At 47.0% G+C, this 16,967-nt stretch overlaps 1 protein-coding gene across 1 annotated transcript in view; it reads right to left on the bottom strand.

Moving 5' to 3' along the window:
* Window positions 1-15,852, bottom strand: part of LOC309621951 (uncharacterized protein) — a gene marked incomplete at its 5' end in the record, with an annotated part of 132,089 nt that extends 116,237 nt beyond the window's left edge. The window contains 2 exons of the mRNA XM_082409217.1: window positions 3,031-3,168; window positions 15,715-15,852. Coding sequence (XP_082265343.1) covers window positions 3,031-3,168; window positions 15,715-15,852 — 276 coding nt within the window. The remainder of the gene's footprint in view (window positions 1-3,030; window positions 3,169-15,714) is intronic.
* Between the last annotated feature and the right edge of the window lie 1,115 nt (window positions 15,853-16,967).

Here is a 16,967-nt window from a genome sequence, read left to right as displayed (position 1 = left end):
GCCTCGAACCTCCCTTGGCGTGCGCATGCTGGAGTCTGTGAAGGTTCTTCATGCGCTGGGGAAGAAGAATGAGACGAAAACTGGGCTCTCTTCCTGTCGGCTCTTGGGAAAGTCAAGCAACCCCAAAGACCCCCAGCCACCCCCAGCTATCCAGCCATGGCGGCATACCCCACGTGAGGGGAAGGGTCCTGAGAAAACGCAAGTCCAAGCCCAGAAACCAGACAGCAGTGCTGAAACAGAGTGTCCGTCTCCAGCCCAGTATGAGCGGCCTCCTCCTGGGAAGGTCAAGTTGATACCTCTGCCTTTTTCTGCCTGGGACAAGCCTCAAGCTCGACCCGCTCCTCGGAGGCCACAGTCTCTGGCCTCACATCGGCCTGCTGGGGCTTACCGTGCCCAGCCTGGTTCTACTGACTCAGCTCAACCTGCTGCAGCCAATTCATCCCAGCCAGCTCCTGCCTCTTTGCCAGGCCCCGCCAAACCAGCTCAGCCAACTGTGACCAACCCAACCCAACCGGCTTGGCCCAACCATACCCAGCCTCGTGTCCCTCAGTCTGCTGCTCCTAGGCCTGCACCCTCCAAAACTTCATCTGGCGCTCCTCTCCAGCGGGAGCCTGTTCCCCCTGCTGTGAATAAGCGCCAGTCCCCACCCAAGCTCCAAACCCACTTTCTACTCCAAGACTTCAGCAAGCAACGAGTTCCATGGAGGGAACCCAACGTGCCTGAGCCAGTCATGTCAAAGCCCATCGAACAAGAGCAGAGGCCAGAGCGAGAGGCCATGAAGAGGCGGGCTCAACAACAACGGGAGAATGCTGCCAGATACACCTCTTCGGGCAAGCTGCAATTTTTCACCGAGAGGGAAAACGAAATGGAAATTGCCGACTACTACGGATACGTCAAGTGAGAGCTGCTAGGATTCTTGGTGCCACCTTGGCTACCAGCTGTTCTTCCATACACAGGTAAGACAGGTATAGAACTGAATAAGTAAATGGAATACAATTAATAGACGAGTAACAAACCTTTCGAATTTTCAGATGCTGCTAACTGGGGCGTGAGAAAGGAAGGACTGAAAGTTGGATGGGAGAATGAAGGAAAGGGGTAAAAACTGAGCAAAGAGGAAGGAACTTGGCCCAGGGCTAGGAAGGCCAAAAGAGACGTATGGATTTAGGAAAGGAAGCAGGAGCGAGGATGAAATGGCAGAAGTAAAAAGCAGGGTCAGAGGTCTGGGTTGAAAGAACACAATTGGAGTAGAGTTGAAGGTGACAGAAGATGAGTCTAGGTTTACTAGGAGAAATAGAAAAAGTCTCTCGGGGACGCTGGCCTTAAGTCTCACAACCACCAGATAGGTATTTCAGAAAACAAGAGGTTCAGGACACATCTCTGAAAGGTCTGAGTTGCCTTATTCAGGTGTGACTGTAGTGGGGGAATAGGGAAATCTACCAGAGAAGTGGCTAGGGCTCAGAGTTATCCTAGGGGCAGCTGACGACAGGGGCAGAGCCAAGGGAACTGCTGGATCAGGAGGCCCACGAACAAAGCAGGGGCATAGCCGCCTGTCACTTCCCTGCCAGGAAGGAAGCCAGGTATATTACTATAACCAAGGCACACTGGGGTCTTTACTGTATGGAGAACTTGGCTCCTGCCCGCAATCCTACGGCTCGGCGTCACACACAGGAAGTAGGGCCTCTGGGCAACCAGAAATGGGAATGGGACTGAAGGAGATTCAGCCCACAAATATCCGACCACCAGCTTCCACCTCTGCAATCTGCCACCCTGTGTCTGCTCAACGCATCACAGAAACAAGTTTTCAAGGTGAGTATACAGACGGCAGAGAAAAGTTGAACAATGAGGTCAGCATTCAAAAATGGGGTCAAATCGACAGCTGGGAAGGGGTGTAGAGACAGGTAGAATTTAGATCCTGAGCCTTTAATAACCACTACCTTCTCTCAGTGCTCTCTGTTTTTAGACTCTATATGAGAACACCTAGGGCTTCCCTGGTGGCGCCTGCCAATGCAGGGGACACGGGTTCGAGCCCTGGTCTGCGAAGATCCCACATGCCGTGCAGCAACTAAGCGCATGTGCCACAACGACGGAGCCTGCATTCTAGAGCCCGTGAGCCTCAACTACCGAAGCCCACGTGCCTACAGCCCATGCTCCGCAACAAGAGAAGCCACCGCGATGAGATGCCCGCACACCGCAACCGAGAGTAGCCCCCGCTAGCCGCCAACTAGAGAAAGCCCGTGCACAGCAATGAGAGACCCAGTGCAGCCAAAAAAATAAATACGTAGAATAAATAAGTTCAAACAGTAAATAAATACATAAACATAAATTACAAAAAAAAAGAACACCTAATGCAGGTGGGAAGGTGGGAGGGCCACTGTAGAGGTCATCTATGCTACATGTACAAGAACCCCGAGAGCACACCAATCGGTACCACACTTTTCACTGCTGTAGCCGATCATTCCCCCTGTACTGCCACACTGTAGCACTCCCTTCCCTCATCTACTGCTATAGTCTCTTTGGAAGGTGTTTCCGAACTCTTGTTATCAGAGTGCCAGTTGAACTGTCCTCACTTCCTTCATTTATACCAGGATTGAAGACCTTGTGGTCCGAGATCCTGTCCAGAGAGCAAGCAGGCTAAGGCTCTGTCTTTGTTGATGTATTTCATCAGAAAGGGCTCTACCCCCTCTCCTAGTTCATGGTGTGAAGTGTTCTTGGCCTCTCGGGAAAGTGGGGAGAATGGAAAGGACCCTATATGAGAATGCTAGGCTCTGTAAAACATTTCAGGTTTTTAAAAATAAGACTCATTTTGTATTGGACTGACAACAGTCCTATGAAATACAAAGAAGGCCGAGAATCAGTGACAGGAAAGGATCACCAGTAAGAACTACAGCAGTCACCGCTTACCTCGTAGCATAGGGCACTGTCCGTGATCCTTAAGAAGAGTTAGTAGAAATGCCTTGCCCATCTTGCCCCTGAACCCCTTGAAAGGTACACGACTGCTGTGTTGGTGTTTAGGGGGAGCATCTCACTTACCAGGGACTGACTTCTCCCTTGATTCCTCTGTAGTGATGGAGACTTCCCCGCTGATGAAAAATTCCCTGGGATTGCAACCTCCAAGCCAGACAGCTTTCCTATGGAATGACAGAGAACTTGTCAAGGTGAAACACCAGTCTGCGGGAGAAAGGGAGGAAGAGAATGATGGAAATCGTTTCTGGGAAACTATTTTTACATTATGTGTTGTTTGTTCCCGGTAAATAAACTGAAATCTTCTTAACAGTACAACAAAATCTAAACCACTAAAGCCAACAATACAGGAGTATAACGTTCGACAAAAATTTCTTTGGCTGCGCAGCATGTGGGATCTTAGCTCCCCAACCAGGGATTGAACCCACGCCTGCTGCGTTGGAAGCGCAGAGTCTTCACCACGGGACCACCGGGGAAGTCCCAGGACTATCACTTTTAAAGGAGAAGGTACAAACCCCTCGGTTCTATGAACTGGAGATTTTTAGTAAGAAGTCAATATATTTGTTGTTAGGCACATTTTATGTTAGGCTGTCTCCCTGCACAGGATGCAGGCGCCTTGAGAATGGAAGTCATATCCCTCTATAGTACGTCCCTCTTCTTTCTGCTTTGCAGTTTGCTGCTCCACTTGTTCAACCCCACCTAGTAATAACCTATACTTCCCTTGTTCCTGTTTTCCCATCTGGAAAACAGACAAAAGGCAACCAAACAACGCAAAGGTCTCAACAAATAAGGGATATCCAAAACCAGAGATGGCCAGAACTTCTGTACCCCTGATGAAATAGTCCTCATACAAAACCTGATAATCAAATTCCTTAATGCTAGGAATCACAGTGAAAAATAGTATCTGAACTGACTTCTGTCAGATGAGTGAGAACTAAGGTTAATTCAGTGTATCTGAAGCATAGAAAGTGAGGGCAAAAGTGGCACAAGATGGGGCTAGAGAAGCAGAGAGGATTCTAGACCACGCAGAGTCTTAAAGGCCAACAGTGTGTTTTCTATTCTCAAAACAATGTTTGTGAGCGATGTTTATGAGCAACGTTCCAACTTGCTTTGAAGGTTTCTTGTGTGAAGAGTGGATTGGAAGGAAACAAGATATATGGACACTAGTTAGGACCTAATCGCAACAGACAGGCAAGTTCAGTATTAGGAAGTTGAGGAAGAGCTGGCTGACAGATTCCAAAGAAATTCAGGAGATGAACTGAAGCGGGCTTAATGGGGTAGGAGATGGAGGAAAGGAAGGTCTTAGGGAATTCAAGGGTTTACTGCACACATGAGCAAAGTCTCAAAATTAATCATTTGAACGTACAGAGGCGGATCTCCCAAATGACACCGGTTAGGAAGCAACGGTACGCCCTTTAGAATTCCTAGAGACAACACAAATCAACTGTTTCGATGGAAAATTCGGCGGGACTCTTGATTTCCATGGGAATACAGAGAAAAGAGACACTGATCTGGCTTGCAGGTATATTTAGGAAGCTGTTAGCCGGACATCACCTACTAGTATCATGTAAGTAGGCCGTCCGAAGTAGGAAGCTTAGGGGAAAAACCTGGAGGAAAACTTAAAAGCTTAAGCCACACCTCTACACTACACCACCTTTCACAATTTCTTCTCAGATAAGCATCATCCCCATCAGTGAAGAAACTCGTACCTCATAATAGGAAAAACAGGCCTAAAGATTCAATGTGTGTCTTGGGAGGTCCCATCTATGCGATATCTTCCTGGGACCAGAAAAGGCCCCAGGAAGATCCATCTCTGCACCCCTGAAAGCTTACCACCAAGGAAAATGACTAGGTCCATAGATTTCCTCCCTCAAACCAGCTTACCTCACACATAGATCATTAGCAACTCCGCCCTTACTCACATTATCACAGTCACAAGAGTGGTTAGGGAGAAAAGCACTAACCAGGGGAACTAAAACAGAGGCAATCCAGGCCAAGCTGGGCTGGTGGCAGATATCTTGCTCCTTACGCTCGGGTGCATAATGCGACTCACCACAGTGCCTTTTTCACAGACCCTTTTGAACGTTTCTCCACAGAATCCAACAGCTCAAGTTAGTTCATGACGCTTCAAGGTCAACAATCGTCAAGAGAAAAACATGCAATATGTCTTACAATGTTGGATTCCTTACAAACAGGACAAGGAGATAACCATGTAGACAAAACCAGAGCATTTGAAAACATCTGTATTCTACAAACACACCAGTGAATGCTATAAATAAGGTACTATGACATAAAACAAAATGAAAACTAGATGTGAGACTGTTCTCTTCAGTGTACAGACTTCATGGCAGTTGCTGCACACTATCTAGCTACTTAGATCTTTAACTCTCTGTTCTGTTAATACCAAATGAGGCCCAAGTGTGTCAACCTGTTTCCCACAGAAACCAAAAAGTCTACATGCATCTCTTTTCTCCTGTGCCCTTTCACCTTACCTGCTCCCAATTCTCCACCAACGTCCTCCTCTTTCTCTAATTATTCTCCTCTTCATTTTGCTTGGCCTTGCCCCCAAGCATGCAAGACAGAGAGTCCTAGAGGTCCAAGATTCTAGAGTGGCTGTTTGCAAGGCGGAGGAGATTACAGTAACTGCCACACTGTATATACTTCTGTGCAAAGAAAAAGGGACAGTGTTCAGAATGTCTCTCACATATAACAAGAGCTGGAGATGGCAGGATACCTGTGTGGCCCAAGGAACTAGAGCTAGCAAATTATGGGCCAAACAATTGCAACCAAAGGCTGGAAGAGGAAAGGTCTGCAACCAGCTCTGTCTCCTAGCTCTCTGGTATTTGCTGCCAACGGGCAGAGTCTATTTCGTGAAGCATCAAGCACTGAAAAGAAGACTCCTGCTGCTGGAAGGTGACAGGAAGTAACGTCCAATGCAAGATCAAGGCTTGTCCTCGAAGCAATGCCCATAATGGAAGAAAAAAAAAAAAGAGAAAGCGGAAGAGAAATGTTAAGTCGCAAGTCCAACCTGGCCCCCAGCCTAGCCCAGCCCAAGGAAGGTAGGAGTCAAGGAGAAGAAACTAAAAGAGAAGAGCCTTGGACCACAACATTCTCCACAAGGTACACTCAAGAAACTTCACCCTACTCTTGAACCAAGTTACAAAGAGAGCTTCTTAATCCCTACTTTGGCTCCTTAAAAGCTGCTATCAGTTCACTCATTAGACACATCTGATTTCAGAACAACTGTAATAGTTCAAACTAGATGGCTCTTTCCTTCCTAAGGATTATTAATTAAATAAGATCTATATAGCTCTAAGTATATGATACATAAAATAGAATACTCTGTAGAATATAAGTAACTCTTAGTTCAGTGTATTAATGAACGTCTGTAAGAAATGTTGCAATGATTTCCCTAATGGAAGAGCCTGGGGGAGGTAAATCTGTCTTCTAGGATTTCCTCCTCCCCAAAGCTCAGAAACTCAGGTGTTGTTTTAGCTCTCCTACACTCTCTTCACCCAAGCCCGCCTTCCTGTTGGGGATCGGACCTCCCTATTGGCTCTCTCATACCTTTCAACTGCCTGCTTTGTGACATCACTCTCCTCCCAAACCTACTACCACTTGGTAGAGCCTTGGGGTTTCCGTGGAGCTGTTTGGACCAGTAACCAGTGACCTCTGTACTGGACACGTGCGCCGTTCAGCTGCAGCCACTCAGACATCATCTAGTGTTGTCTCCTCATCCCTTGTACCTGCAGTGGATGCTTCCTCTTCTCTGACCATGTCAGGTAAGAAAAGAAACTTTGGAAAGTTTTGCGTTCGATTTCTTTTGCCCCTAAATTGAGTAGGAGATTCAAAATAGCATGGAATAATGAGGGAAAGTATTGAACTACACGTCTGGAGACCTAATTTCACTTTTGACTTTGACGTTTACTATCTGTGTGACTTTGGACAAATCACTGGCTGTCTCACAAAGCCTGTTGCTTTCCTTAACTGTTACGTTAGGATACCACGTTGGGTTGATCACTCTGATCCCCTTCTTTTCCAGTATTGAGCCTTAAAGGGTACCCATGTAGAAAACGAAATCAGACACTTCTCAAGAGTGTTTCAACAGAAACATAGAAAAGTCAGGGGACATAGAAAACTAGCAATATATACCAAGATGTTTCATCTCTAATGGTCTCCCTCCACTAGGATTTCGACTAGTTGAAAAGAGAGAATAGGGAGAGAGGATGGAGAGTACTGGGCTCTACAGGGAGGCACAGAGTCGAGCGTAAGGAAGTTTAGGATGGTTTTCATTAGCACAGGCCAACAGGCACCAAGAGATGGGAGAAAATGTAAGAATGAAGAGGGAAAGCATAGAGGAGCTCTCAAGAAAAACGGAGTTTGCAATGGAATGCTGATGGGAACCAAAGATTTTCAATTAAAGCAGAAACAGCACAGAGGGAAACCTGCTCAGAGCAGGGCAAAACCAAGTTGATGGTAGCAAACCCTTACATTAACAGACTAAGAAGGAAAGTAAGGCCAGAACAGGGGATCACCAGGAAAGGCAGCTTATCAGAAAAGTCATACTCCGTTTTCTTTCTTTTATTGCCTCTCTGAATACAGTTGGCCACTTGACAGTTTTGAATATAAACATTTTAGAAATACGTTTTAGAAATGATGCCTCCTATAAACAAGCAACCACAGTGGTTATCTAGGGGGCTGCTTTTCAGTGTTTTATTCTTTCTAATTTTTAAACTAGGTAGACATTTCACCAATTCAACATTTTAAGTGATATCTTCTAAATTGAATCAGAAGGACTATTTTCCTTGGTGTGATATGTAGGTTCTAAGGCAAGGCTGCTTTTCATTTTTACAGTTATTTCCTTCCTAACACAGAGAGCACATTGATCAACAGCCATCGTTCGCTTGTAGATCTTAGCTACCGAAGAAGAAGAAGAAGAAGAAGAAAAAGTCAAGCCCCACATCTCTAATTCCCCCCACTTAGGGAATTCCCTGGCGGTCCAGTGCTTAGGACTCGGTGCTTTCACGGCCAGGGCCACGCGGCGCGGCCAAAGAAACAAAACAAACAAACATCCACATTTATCGAAAACCATATTGTGGAGTCCTGTGGATTTTCTTACATTTGAAAATCTTTTTTAATTGGATTCTAGGCATGATGGTTTTTTGAGGTTTTGGGATGCCATCTTCTTGGATGCTGAAGATGATTCTAATCTAAGTTCTAGGATAAATCCAAAAACCTTCCTGATACATTTTAAGCTTCCTTTCTGCTTATTATATAAGCTATATTCATTGAAATATATATTTCTCCTAGGCTTAATACCTCTTACTTGCTGGGTAAAAATATGAAGGAGCACAATAATGAAACTCTTTTACACTTATTATTTTGCTGTCTGCTTCGTACCGGTTTTCATTGAAATACTTGTCTATATGTGTTGTGGCTACCTATACATGCACATTTATTGCATTCTGTTGCTTGTTATGCATTTTTTACTGACATACCTTCTCTGTCTGTATGCATTGGCTAGGAATTCATTCACCTCTATCACCTCCATCGTGTCTTCTGGTTAATAGTATTCACTAAAATAGAGTGGGCAAAATTCACTTTCATAATATTGCATGGATAGTACAGAATGCCATTTGTTAGTAAATTCATTAGGCTTCGATACTTGCCACATACCCCAGTTTTCATTAATATCTATGGATTTCTTTTTCGTTAACGTAATATGCTTGTCATGATTTTTCTTTGTCTTTCTAGAACTTATTGTATCTTCCTCCATATAAATCATACGCAATAGATCAGCTTATTCATCTATTAATTATTACTGCTATTATTATTGGTGGTGGTGTTATAACCACTTTACAGGTGAGGAATCTGAAGTAATCAGATAACTCTTCCCTTTCCAAAAGCACTTAAGAAATCCACTTTCGGGTAATCATTTTGAGGTAGGATGAGAAACCAGGCTTGAAGAGGGCAAAAATGACTCTTTCAATTCACCAGTTGGACTGAGCTGTACGTCACCTCTAGGTAATAGCGTGGGAACTGCACAAGCAAAGGGAGACACTGAAGACGACAATGGTAACAGCCGTACTGTTTTCTAATGGACAAAAAAAATGCCTATATTATAAGTTCTATTTCTCCTGCTTTCTGGCAGTATCATGCTCAGAGTGGAGTCCTGGCAAGGAAGTCAGGATACTTAGGTTCTGAAACCTGGTAATGATACTAACATAATGAGAGAACTTGAACAAGTCAACCCGACCTCTCTGAGCCTCAGTTTCCTTACTCACGAAATGAGACTGAGAACATCGAAGTTCTCTAAGGGCCTCCTAGTTCTAAAATGCTTCCAGTCTAGGAAATAGCATAGAAGTCAATACGAGTGCAGGCTGAAGGGAAAGACAGGGCAGGGAGAAGGTTGCTTCCAGCCTAGAGAACAATCTCTGAACCACACCACTTGGCTCTTCTGCCCGTCTGTGCCCAAGATGGGAGCACAGGCAGTTAATAGAGAAGAGTGGAAAACTGCTCAGTCCTTACAGCCATCATTAACTGTCTGATTTTGGGTTTCTCAGGAAGTAGTGATAGTAGAGGTGTCCTGATAGCAAGAACCTTCAGATGATGCCGTTCCTCAAACGTAGTGAGAATTTCTCAACCTCCCTGAGTTTTTCATGACCCTCTTGTTCTTACAGAAAATTTCCAACATCCATCTCTACTTGGAACTCTAAATTCTCTGCAGCATTCTCCTCCTGTGGTGAGCAATGCAACTTCCCTAACACGAAGTGTCTGCAACTTCTCCAGAGTCTCTGCCCCTGCCGTCAGTTCGGCATCGGCTACTGGTACCCCTTTCCAGACACTCATGGGTAGTGCCTACCTTTACCAACATTCTAGCACGACTATGTTATCTGGAGTTACTGACCACAGCCAGATCTCCACTTCAGCTGCTTCCTATCCAGGTGTTCTTGAGTGGGACATCACAGCAAGCACTGAAAAGAATTCTTCTTCACTCGGAGACTTTACTCTGGCACTCACTGACCGCCACACAGCTGCCTCCTCCATGTTTCTGGCAGCCCAGTATGATAAAACTTCAGACGCCAAGAACATGGTCCCTCTACATCCATCGCTTTCTGCCAGCCTTGCTCAGGGAACACCATCTCAGATTCCAAATCAGGGGCAGAGCCGCCTGTCACTTCCCTGCCAGGACGGAAGCCAGGTATATTACTATAACCAAGGCACACTGGGGTCTTTACTGTATGGAGAACTTGGCTCCTGCCCGCAATCCTACGGCTCGGCGTCATACACAGGAAGTCGGGCCTCTGGGCAACCAGAAATGGGAATGGGACTGAAGGAGATTCAGCCCACAAATATCCGACCACCAGCTTCCACCTCTGCAGTCTGCCACCCTGTGTCTGCTCAACGCATCACAGAAACAAGTTTTCAAGGTGAGTATAACAAACGCCAGAGAAAGTTGAAGAATGAGGTCGGCATTCAAAAATGGGGTCAAATCGACAGCTGGGAAGGGGTGTAGAGGCAGGTAGAATTTAGATCCTGAGCCTTTAATAACCACTACCTTCGCTCAGTGCCCTCTGTTTTTAGACTCTATATGAGAACACCTAGGGCTTCCCTGGTGGCGCCGTGGTTAAGAATCCGCCTGCCAATGCAATGCGGGGGACACGGGTTCGAGCCCTGGTCTGCGAAGATCCCACATGCCGTGCAGCAACTAAGCGCATGTGCCACAACGACGGAGCCTGCATTCTAGAGCCCGTGAGCCTCAACTACCGAAGCCCACGTGCCTACAGCCCATGCTCCGCAACAAGAGAAGCCACCGCGATGAGAAGCCCGCACACCGCAACCGAGAGTAGCCCCCGCTAGCCGCCAACTAGAGAAAGCCCGTGCACAGCAATGAGAGACCCAGTGCAGCCAAAAAAATAAATACGTAGAATAAATAAGTTCAAACAGTAAATAAATACATAAACATAAATTACAAAAAAAAGAACACCTAATGCAGGTGGGAAGGTGGGAGGGCCACTGTAGAGGTCATCTATGCTACATGTACAAGAACGCCGAGAGCACACCAATCGGTACCACACTTTTCACTGCTGTAGCCGATCGTTCCCCCTGTACTGCCACACTGTAGCACTCCCTTCCCTCATCTACTGCTATAGTCTCTTCGGAAGGTGTTTCAGAACTCTTGTTATGTGAGTGCCAGTTGAACTGTCCTCACTTCCTTCATTTATACCAGGATTGAAGACCTTGTGGTCCGAGATCCTGTCCAGAGAGCAAGCAGGCTAAGACTCTGTCTTTGTTGATGTATTTCATCAGCAAGGGCTCTACCCCCTCTCCTAGTTCATGGTGTGACGTGTTCTTGGCCTCTCGGGAAAGTGGGGAGAATGGAAAGGACCCTATATGAGAATGCTAGGCTTTGTAAAACATTTCAGGTTTTTAAAAATAAGACTCATTTTGTATTGGACTTATAACAGTCCTATGAAATACAAAGCGAGCCGAGAATCAGCGACAGGAAAGGCTCACCAGTAAGAATTACAACAGTCACCGCTTACCTCGTAGCATAGGGCACTGTCCGTGATCCTTAAGAAGAGTTAGTAGAAATGCCTTGCCCATCTTGCCCCTGAACCCCTTGAAAGGTACACGACTGCTGTGTTGGTGTTTAGGGGGAGCATCTCACTTACCAGGGACTGACTTCTCCCTTGATCCCTTTGTAGGGATGGAGACCTCCCCCCTGGTGATGAAAAATTCCCTGGGATTGCAACCTCCAAGCCAGACGTTTTGTGTGACACAAAGTCAAGAACTCCCCAAGTCCTGCAGTAGCAGAAACAGCCACATACTTGAGAGTAACCCACCATCTGAACTTGGGGACATTTCAGTGACAGCTCCAGTCCAGAGTGCCAGGCGTCTCCTGGCCCTGCCTCCAGCTCCAAGCCAGGGACAAATAGAGAGTAAGCACGTGGATGATATCAAAACCAAGCTTTCAAAGCCTCTGGATGCCTACCAGATCCCAACAGAGAACCAAGATCCTCCACTACTCCCTTTAGGAATCCCTGATATTCACCAGCCGCTGGCCTGCACCGATCCCCTCAGCCAAGAGGAGCAGCCTGGTTCTGAAAATGCTGATCTGGGAGAGAACAGCCGGAGTCGTCAGGACCTAGGGACACTTGAAAATGGGATTGAACCTAGCAGTGGTCTTGCAGACATTACTACACTGGCGGAGGATATTCACCTTCCCCAGCTCTTTAATCCTTTGAAAGATCTTGATCAATCCCAAGGTCCCAACGTGATCAAAGCTAAAGACACCAGAGCCATTAAGGTGAATCAGGTGCAGGAAAAGCCAAGTGTCATAAAGGTTCCCTCTGATCAACCCAGGAAGAACAAACAGAAAGCCTCTGAGCCTATCAGTGGCGCTCCCAAGGCCAAAATCCAGCCAAAGAATCCAGAGTGCCCGTTAGGGGGAGAAGTGGTTACATGCCACGCTGCAGTCAGTGACAGGGCTCCTGTGAACACGGCCAAGCACTCTCAAGGCAAACCTCAGAAAGCTGCATCCAGAAAGATCAGCAAAACTAAGAGCCACGGGCAGGAAAAGACCAAAAGGACCAGAGGGAGAAACAAGGCTGAGGAGAACAAGCAGTCAGGGAACAAAGTCAAGGCAGAAGAGAAGCCAGCAATCCCCCACACGAAGCGAAAGGAACACCAAACTGAGCTTCTCCAACAGAGCTTTCAAAAGCCTCGAACCTCCCTTGGCGTGCGCATGCTGGAGTCTGTGAAGGTTCTTCATGCGCTGGGGAAGAAGAATGAGACGAAAACTGGGCTCTCTTCCTGTCGGCTCTTGGGAAAGTCAAGCAACCCCAAAGACCCCCAGCCACCCCCAGCTATCCAGCCATGGCGGCATACCCCACGTGAGGGGAAGGGTCCTGAGAAAACGCAAGTCCAAGCCCAGAAACCAGACAGCAGTGCTGAAACAGAGTGTCCGTCTCCAGCCCAGTATGAGCGGCCTCCTCCTGGGAAGGTCAAGTTGATACCTCTGCCTTTTTCTGCCTGGGACAAGCCTCAAGCTCGACCCGCTCCTCGGAGGCCACAGTCTCTGGCCTCACATCGGCCTGCTGGGGCTTACCGTGCCCAGCCTGGTTCTACTGACTCAGCTCAACCTGCTGCAGCCAATTCATCCCAGCCAGCTCCTGCCTCTTTGCCAGGCCCCGCCAAACCAGCTCAGCCAACTGTGACCAACCCAACCCAACCGGCTTGGCCCAACCATACCCAGCCTCGTGTCCCTCAGTCTGCTGCTCCTAGGCCTGCACCCTCCAAAACTTCATCTGGCGCTCCTCTCCAGCGGGAGCCTGTTCCCCCTGCTGTGAATAAGCGCCAGTCCCCACCCAAGCTCCAAACCCACTTTCTACTCCAAGACTTCAGCAAGCAACGAGTTCCATGGAGGGAACCCAACGTGCCTGAGCCAGTCATGTCAAAGCCCATCGAACAAGAGCAGAGGCCAGAGCGAGAGGCCATGAAGAGGCGGGCTCAACAACAACGGGAGAATGCTGCCAGATACACCTCTTCGGGCAAGCTGCAATTTTTCACCGAGAGGGAAAACGAAATGGAAATTGCCGACTACTACGGATACGTCAAGTGAGAGCTGCTAGGATTCTTGGTGCCACCTTGGCTACCAGCTGTTCTTCCATACACAGGTAAGACAGGTATAGAACTGAATAAGTAAATGGAATACAATTAATAGACGAGTAACAAACCTTTCGAATTTTCAGATGCTGCTAACTGGGGCGTGAGAAAGGAAGGACTGAAAGTTGGATGGGAGAATGAAGGAAAGGGGTAAAAACTGAGCAAAGAGGAAGGAACTTGGCCCAGGGCTAGGAAGGCCAAAAGAGACGTATGGATTTAGGAAAGGAAGCAGGAGCGAGGATGAAATGGCAGAAGTAAAAAGCAGGGTCAGAGGTCTGGGTTGAAAGAACACAATTGGAGTAGAGTTGAAGGTGACAGAAGATGAGTCTAGGTTTACTAGGAGAAATAGAAAAAGTCTCTCGGGGACGCTGGCCTTAAGTCTCACAACCACCAGATAGGTATTTCAGAAAACAAGAGGTTCAGGACACATCTCTGAAAGGTCTGAGTTGCCTTATTCAGGTGTGACTGTAGTGGGGGAATAGGGAAATCTACCAGAGAAGTGGCTAGGGCTCAGAGTTATCCTAGGGGCAGCTGACGACAGGGGCAGAGCCAAGGGAACTGCTGGATCAGGAGGCCCACGAACAAAGCAGGGGCATAGCCGCCTGTCACTTCCCTGCCAGGAAGGAAGCCAGGTATATTACTATAACCAAGGCACACTGGGGTCTTTACTGTATGGAGAACTTGGCTCCTGCCCGCAATCCTACGGCTCGGCGTCACACACAGGAAGTAGGGCCTCTGGGCAACCAGAAATGGGAATGGGACTGAAGGAGATTCAGCCCACAAATATCCGACCACCAGCTTCCACCTCTGCAATCTGCCACCCTGTGTCTGCTCAACGCATCACAGAAACAAGTTTTCAAGGTGAGTATACAGACGGCAGAGAAAAGTTGAACAATGAGGTCAGCATTCAAAAATGGGGTCAAATCGACAGCTGGGAAGGGGTGTAGAGACAGGTAGAATTTAGATCCTGAGCCTTTAATAACCACTACCTTCTCTCAGTGCTCTCTGTTTTTAGACTCTATATGAGAACACCTAGGGCTTCCCTGGTGGCGCCTGCCAATGCAGGGGACACGGGTTCGAGCCCTGGTCTGCGAAGATCCCACATGCCGTGCAGCAACTAAGCGCATGTGCCACAACGACGGAGCCTGCATTCTAGAGCCCGTGAGCCTCAACTACCGAAGCCCACGTGCCTACAGCCCATGCTCCGCAACAAGAGAAGCCACCGCGATGAGATGCCCGCACACCGCAACCGAGAGTAGCCCCCGCTAGCCGCCAACTAGAGAAAGCCCGTGCACAGCAATGAGAGACCCAGTGCAGCCAAAAAAATAAATACGTAGAATAAATAAGTTCAAACAGTAAATAAATACATAAACATAAATTACAAAAAAAAAGAACACCTAATGCAGGTGGGAAGGTGGGAGGGCCACTGTAGAGGTCATCTATGCTACATGTACAAGAACCCCGAGAGCACACCAATCGGTACCACACTTTTCACTGCTGTAGCCGATCATTCCCCCTGTACTGCCACACTGTAGCACTCCCTTCCCTCATCTACTGCTATAGTCTCTTTGGAAGGTGTTTCCGAACTCTTGTTATCAGAGTGCCAGTTGAACTGTCCTCACTTCCTTCATTTATACCAGGATTGAAGACCTTGTGGTCCGAGATCCTGTCCAGAGAGCAAGCAGGCTAAGGCTCTGTCTTTGTTGATGTATTTCATCAGAAAGGGCTCTACCCCCTCTCCTAGTTCATGGTGTGAAGTGTTCTTGGCCTCTCGGGAAAGTGGGGAGAATGGAAAGGACCCTATATGAGAATGCTAGGCTCTGTAAAACATTTCAGGTTTTTAAAAATAAGACTCATTTTGTATTGGACTGACAACAGTCCTATGAAATACAAAGAAGGCCGAGAATCAGTGACAGGAAAGGATCACCAGTAAGAACTACAGCAGTCACCGCTTACCTCGTAGCATAGGGCACTGTCCGTGATCCTTAAGAAGAGTTAGTAGAAATGCCTTGCCCATCTTGCCCCTGAACCCCTTGAAAGGTACACGACTGCTGTGTTGGTGTTTAGGGGGAGCATCTCACTTACCAGGGACTGACTTCTCCCTTGATTCCTCTGTAGTGATGGAGACTTCCCCGCTGATGAAAAATTCCCTGGGATTGCAACCTCCAAGCCAGACAGCTTTCCTATGGAATGACAGAGAACTTGTCAAGGTGAAACACCAGTCTGCGGGAGAAAGGGAGGAAGAGAATGATGGAAATCGTTTCTGGGAAACTATTTTTACATTATGTGTTGTTTGTTCCCGGTAAATAAACTGAAATCTTCTTAACAGTACAACAAAATCTAAACCACTAAAGCCAACAATACAGGAGTATAACGTTCGACAAAAATTTCTTTGGCTGCGCAGCATGTGGGATCTTAGCTCCCCAACCAGGGATTGAACCCACGCCTGCTGCGTTGGAAGCGCAGAGTCTTCACCACGGGACCACCGGGGAAGTCCCAGGACTATCACTTTTAAAGGAGAAGGTACAAACCCCTCGGTTCTATGAACTGGAGATTTTTAGTAAGAAGTCAATATATTTGTTGTTAGGCACATTTTATGTTAGGCTGTCTCCCTGCACAGGATGCAGGCGCCTTGAGAATGGAAGTCATATCCCTCTATAGTACGTCCCTCTTCTTTCTGCTTTGCAGTTTGCTGCTCCACTTGTTCAACCCCACCTAGTAATAACCTATACTTCCCTTGTTCCTGTTTTCCCATCTGGAAAACAGACAAAAGGCAACCAAACAACGCAAAGGTCTCAACAAATAAGGGATATCCAAAACCAGAGATGGCCAGAACTTCTGTACCCCTGATGAAATAGTCCTCATACAAAACCTGATAATCAAATTCCTTAATGCTAGGAATCACAGTGAAAAATAGTATCTGAACTGACTTCTGTCAGATGAGTGAGAACTAAGGTTAATTCAGTGTATCTGAAGCATAGAAAGTGAGGGCAAAAGTGGCACAAGATGGGGCTAGAGAAGCAGAGAGGATTCTAGACCACGCAGAGTCTTAAAGGCCAACAGTGTGTTTTCTATTCTCAAAACAATGTTTGTGAGCGATGTTTATGAGCAACGTTCCAACTTGCTTTGAAGGTTTCTTGTGTGAAGAGTGGATTGGAAGGAAACAAGATATATGGACACTAGTTAGGACCTAATCGCAACAGACAGGCAAGTTCAGTATTAGGAAGTTGAGGAAGAGCTGGCTGACAGATTCCAAAGAAATTCAGGAGATGAACTGAAGCGGGCTTAATGGGGTAGGAGATGGAGGAAAGGAAGGTCTTAGGGAATTCAAGGGTTTA

Source organism: Balaenoptera borealis (genome assembly GCF_965194805.1).
Source record: "Balaenoptera borealis genome assembly, contig: HAP1_SCAFFOLD_1279, whole genome shotgun sequence".
NCBI lineage: Eukaryota > Metazoa > Chordata > Mammalia > Artiodactyla > Balaenopteridae > Balaenoptera > Balaenoptera borealis.
Note: the sequence above shows the minus strand (reverse complement) of the source record. Positions and strands in the feature narration are given on the sequence as shown.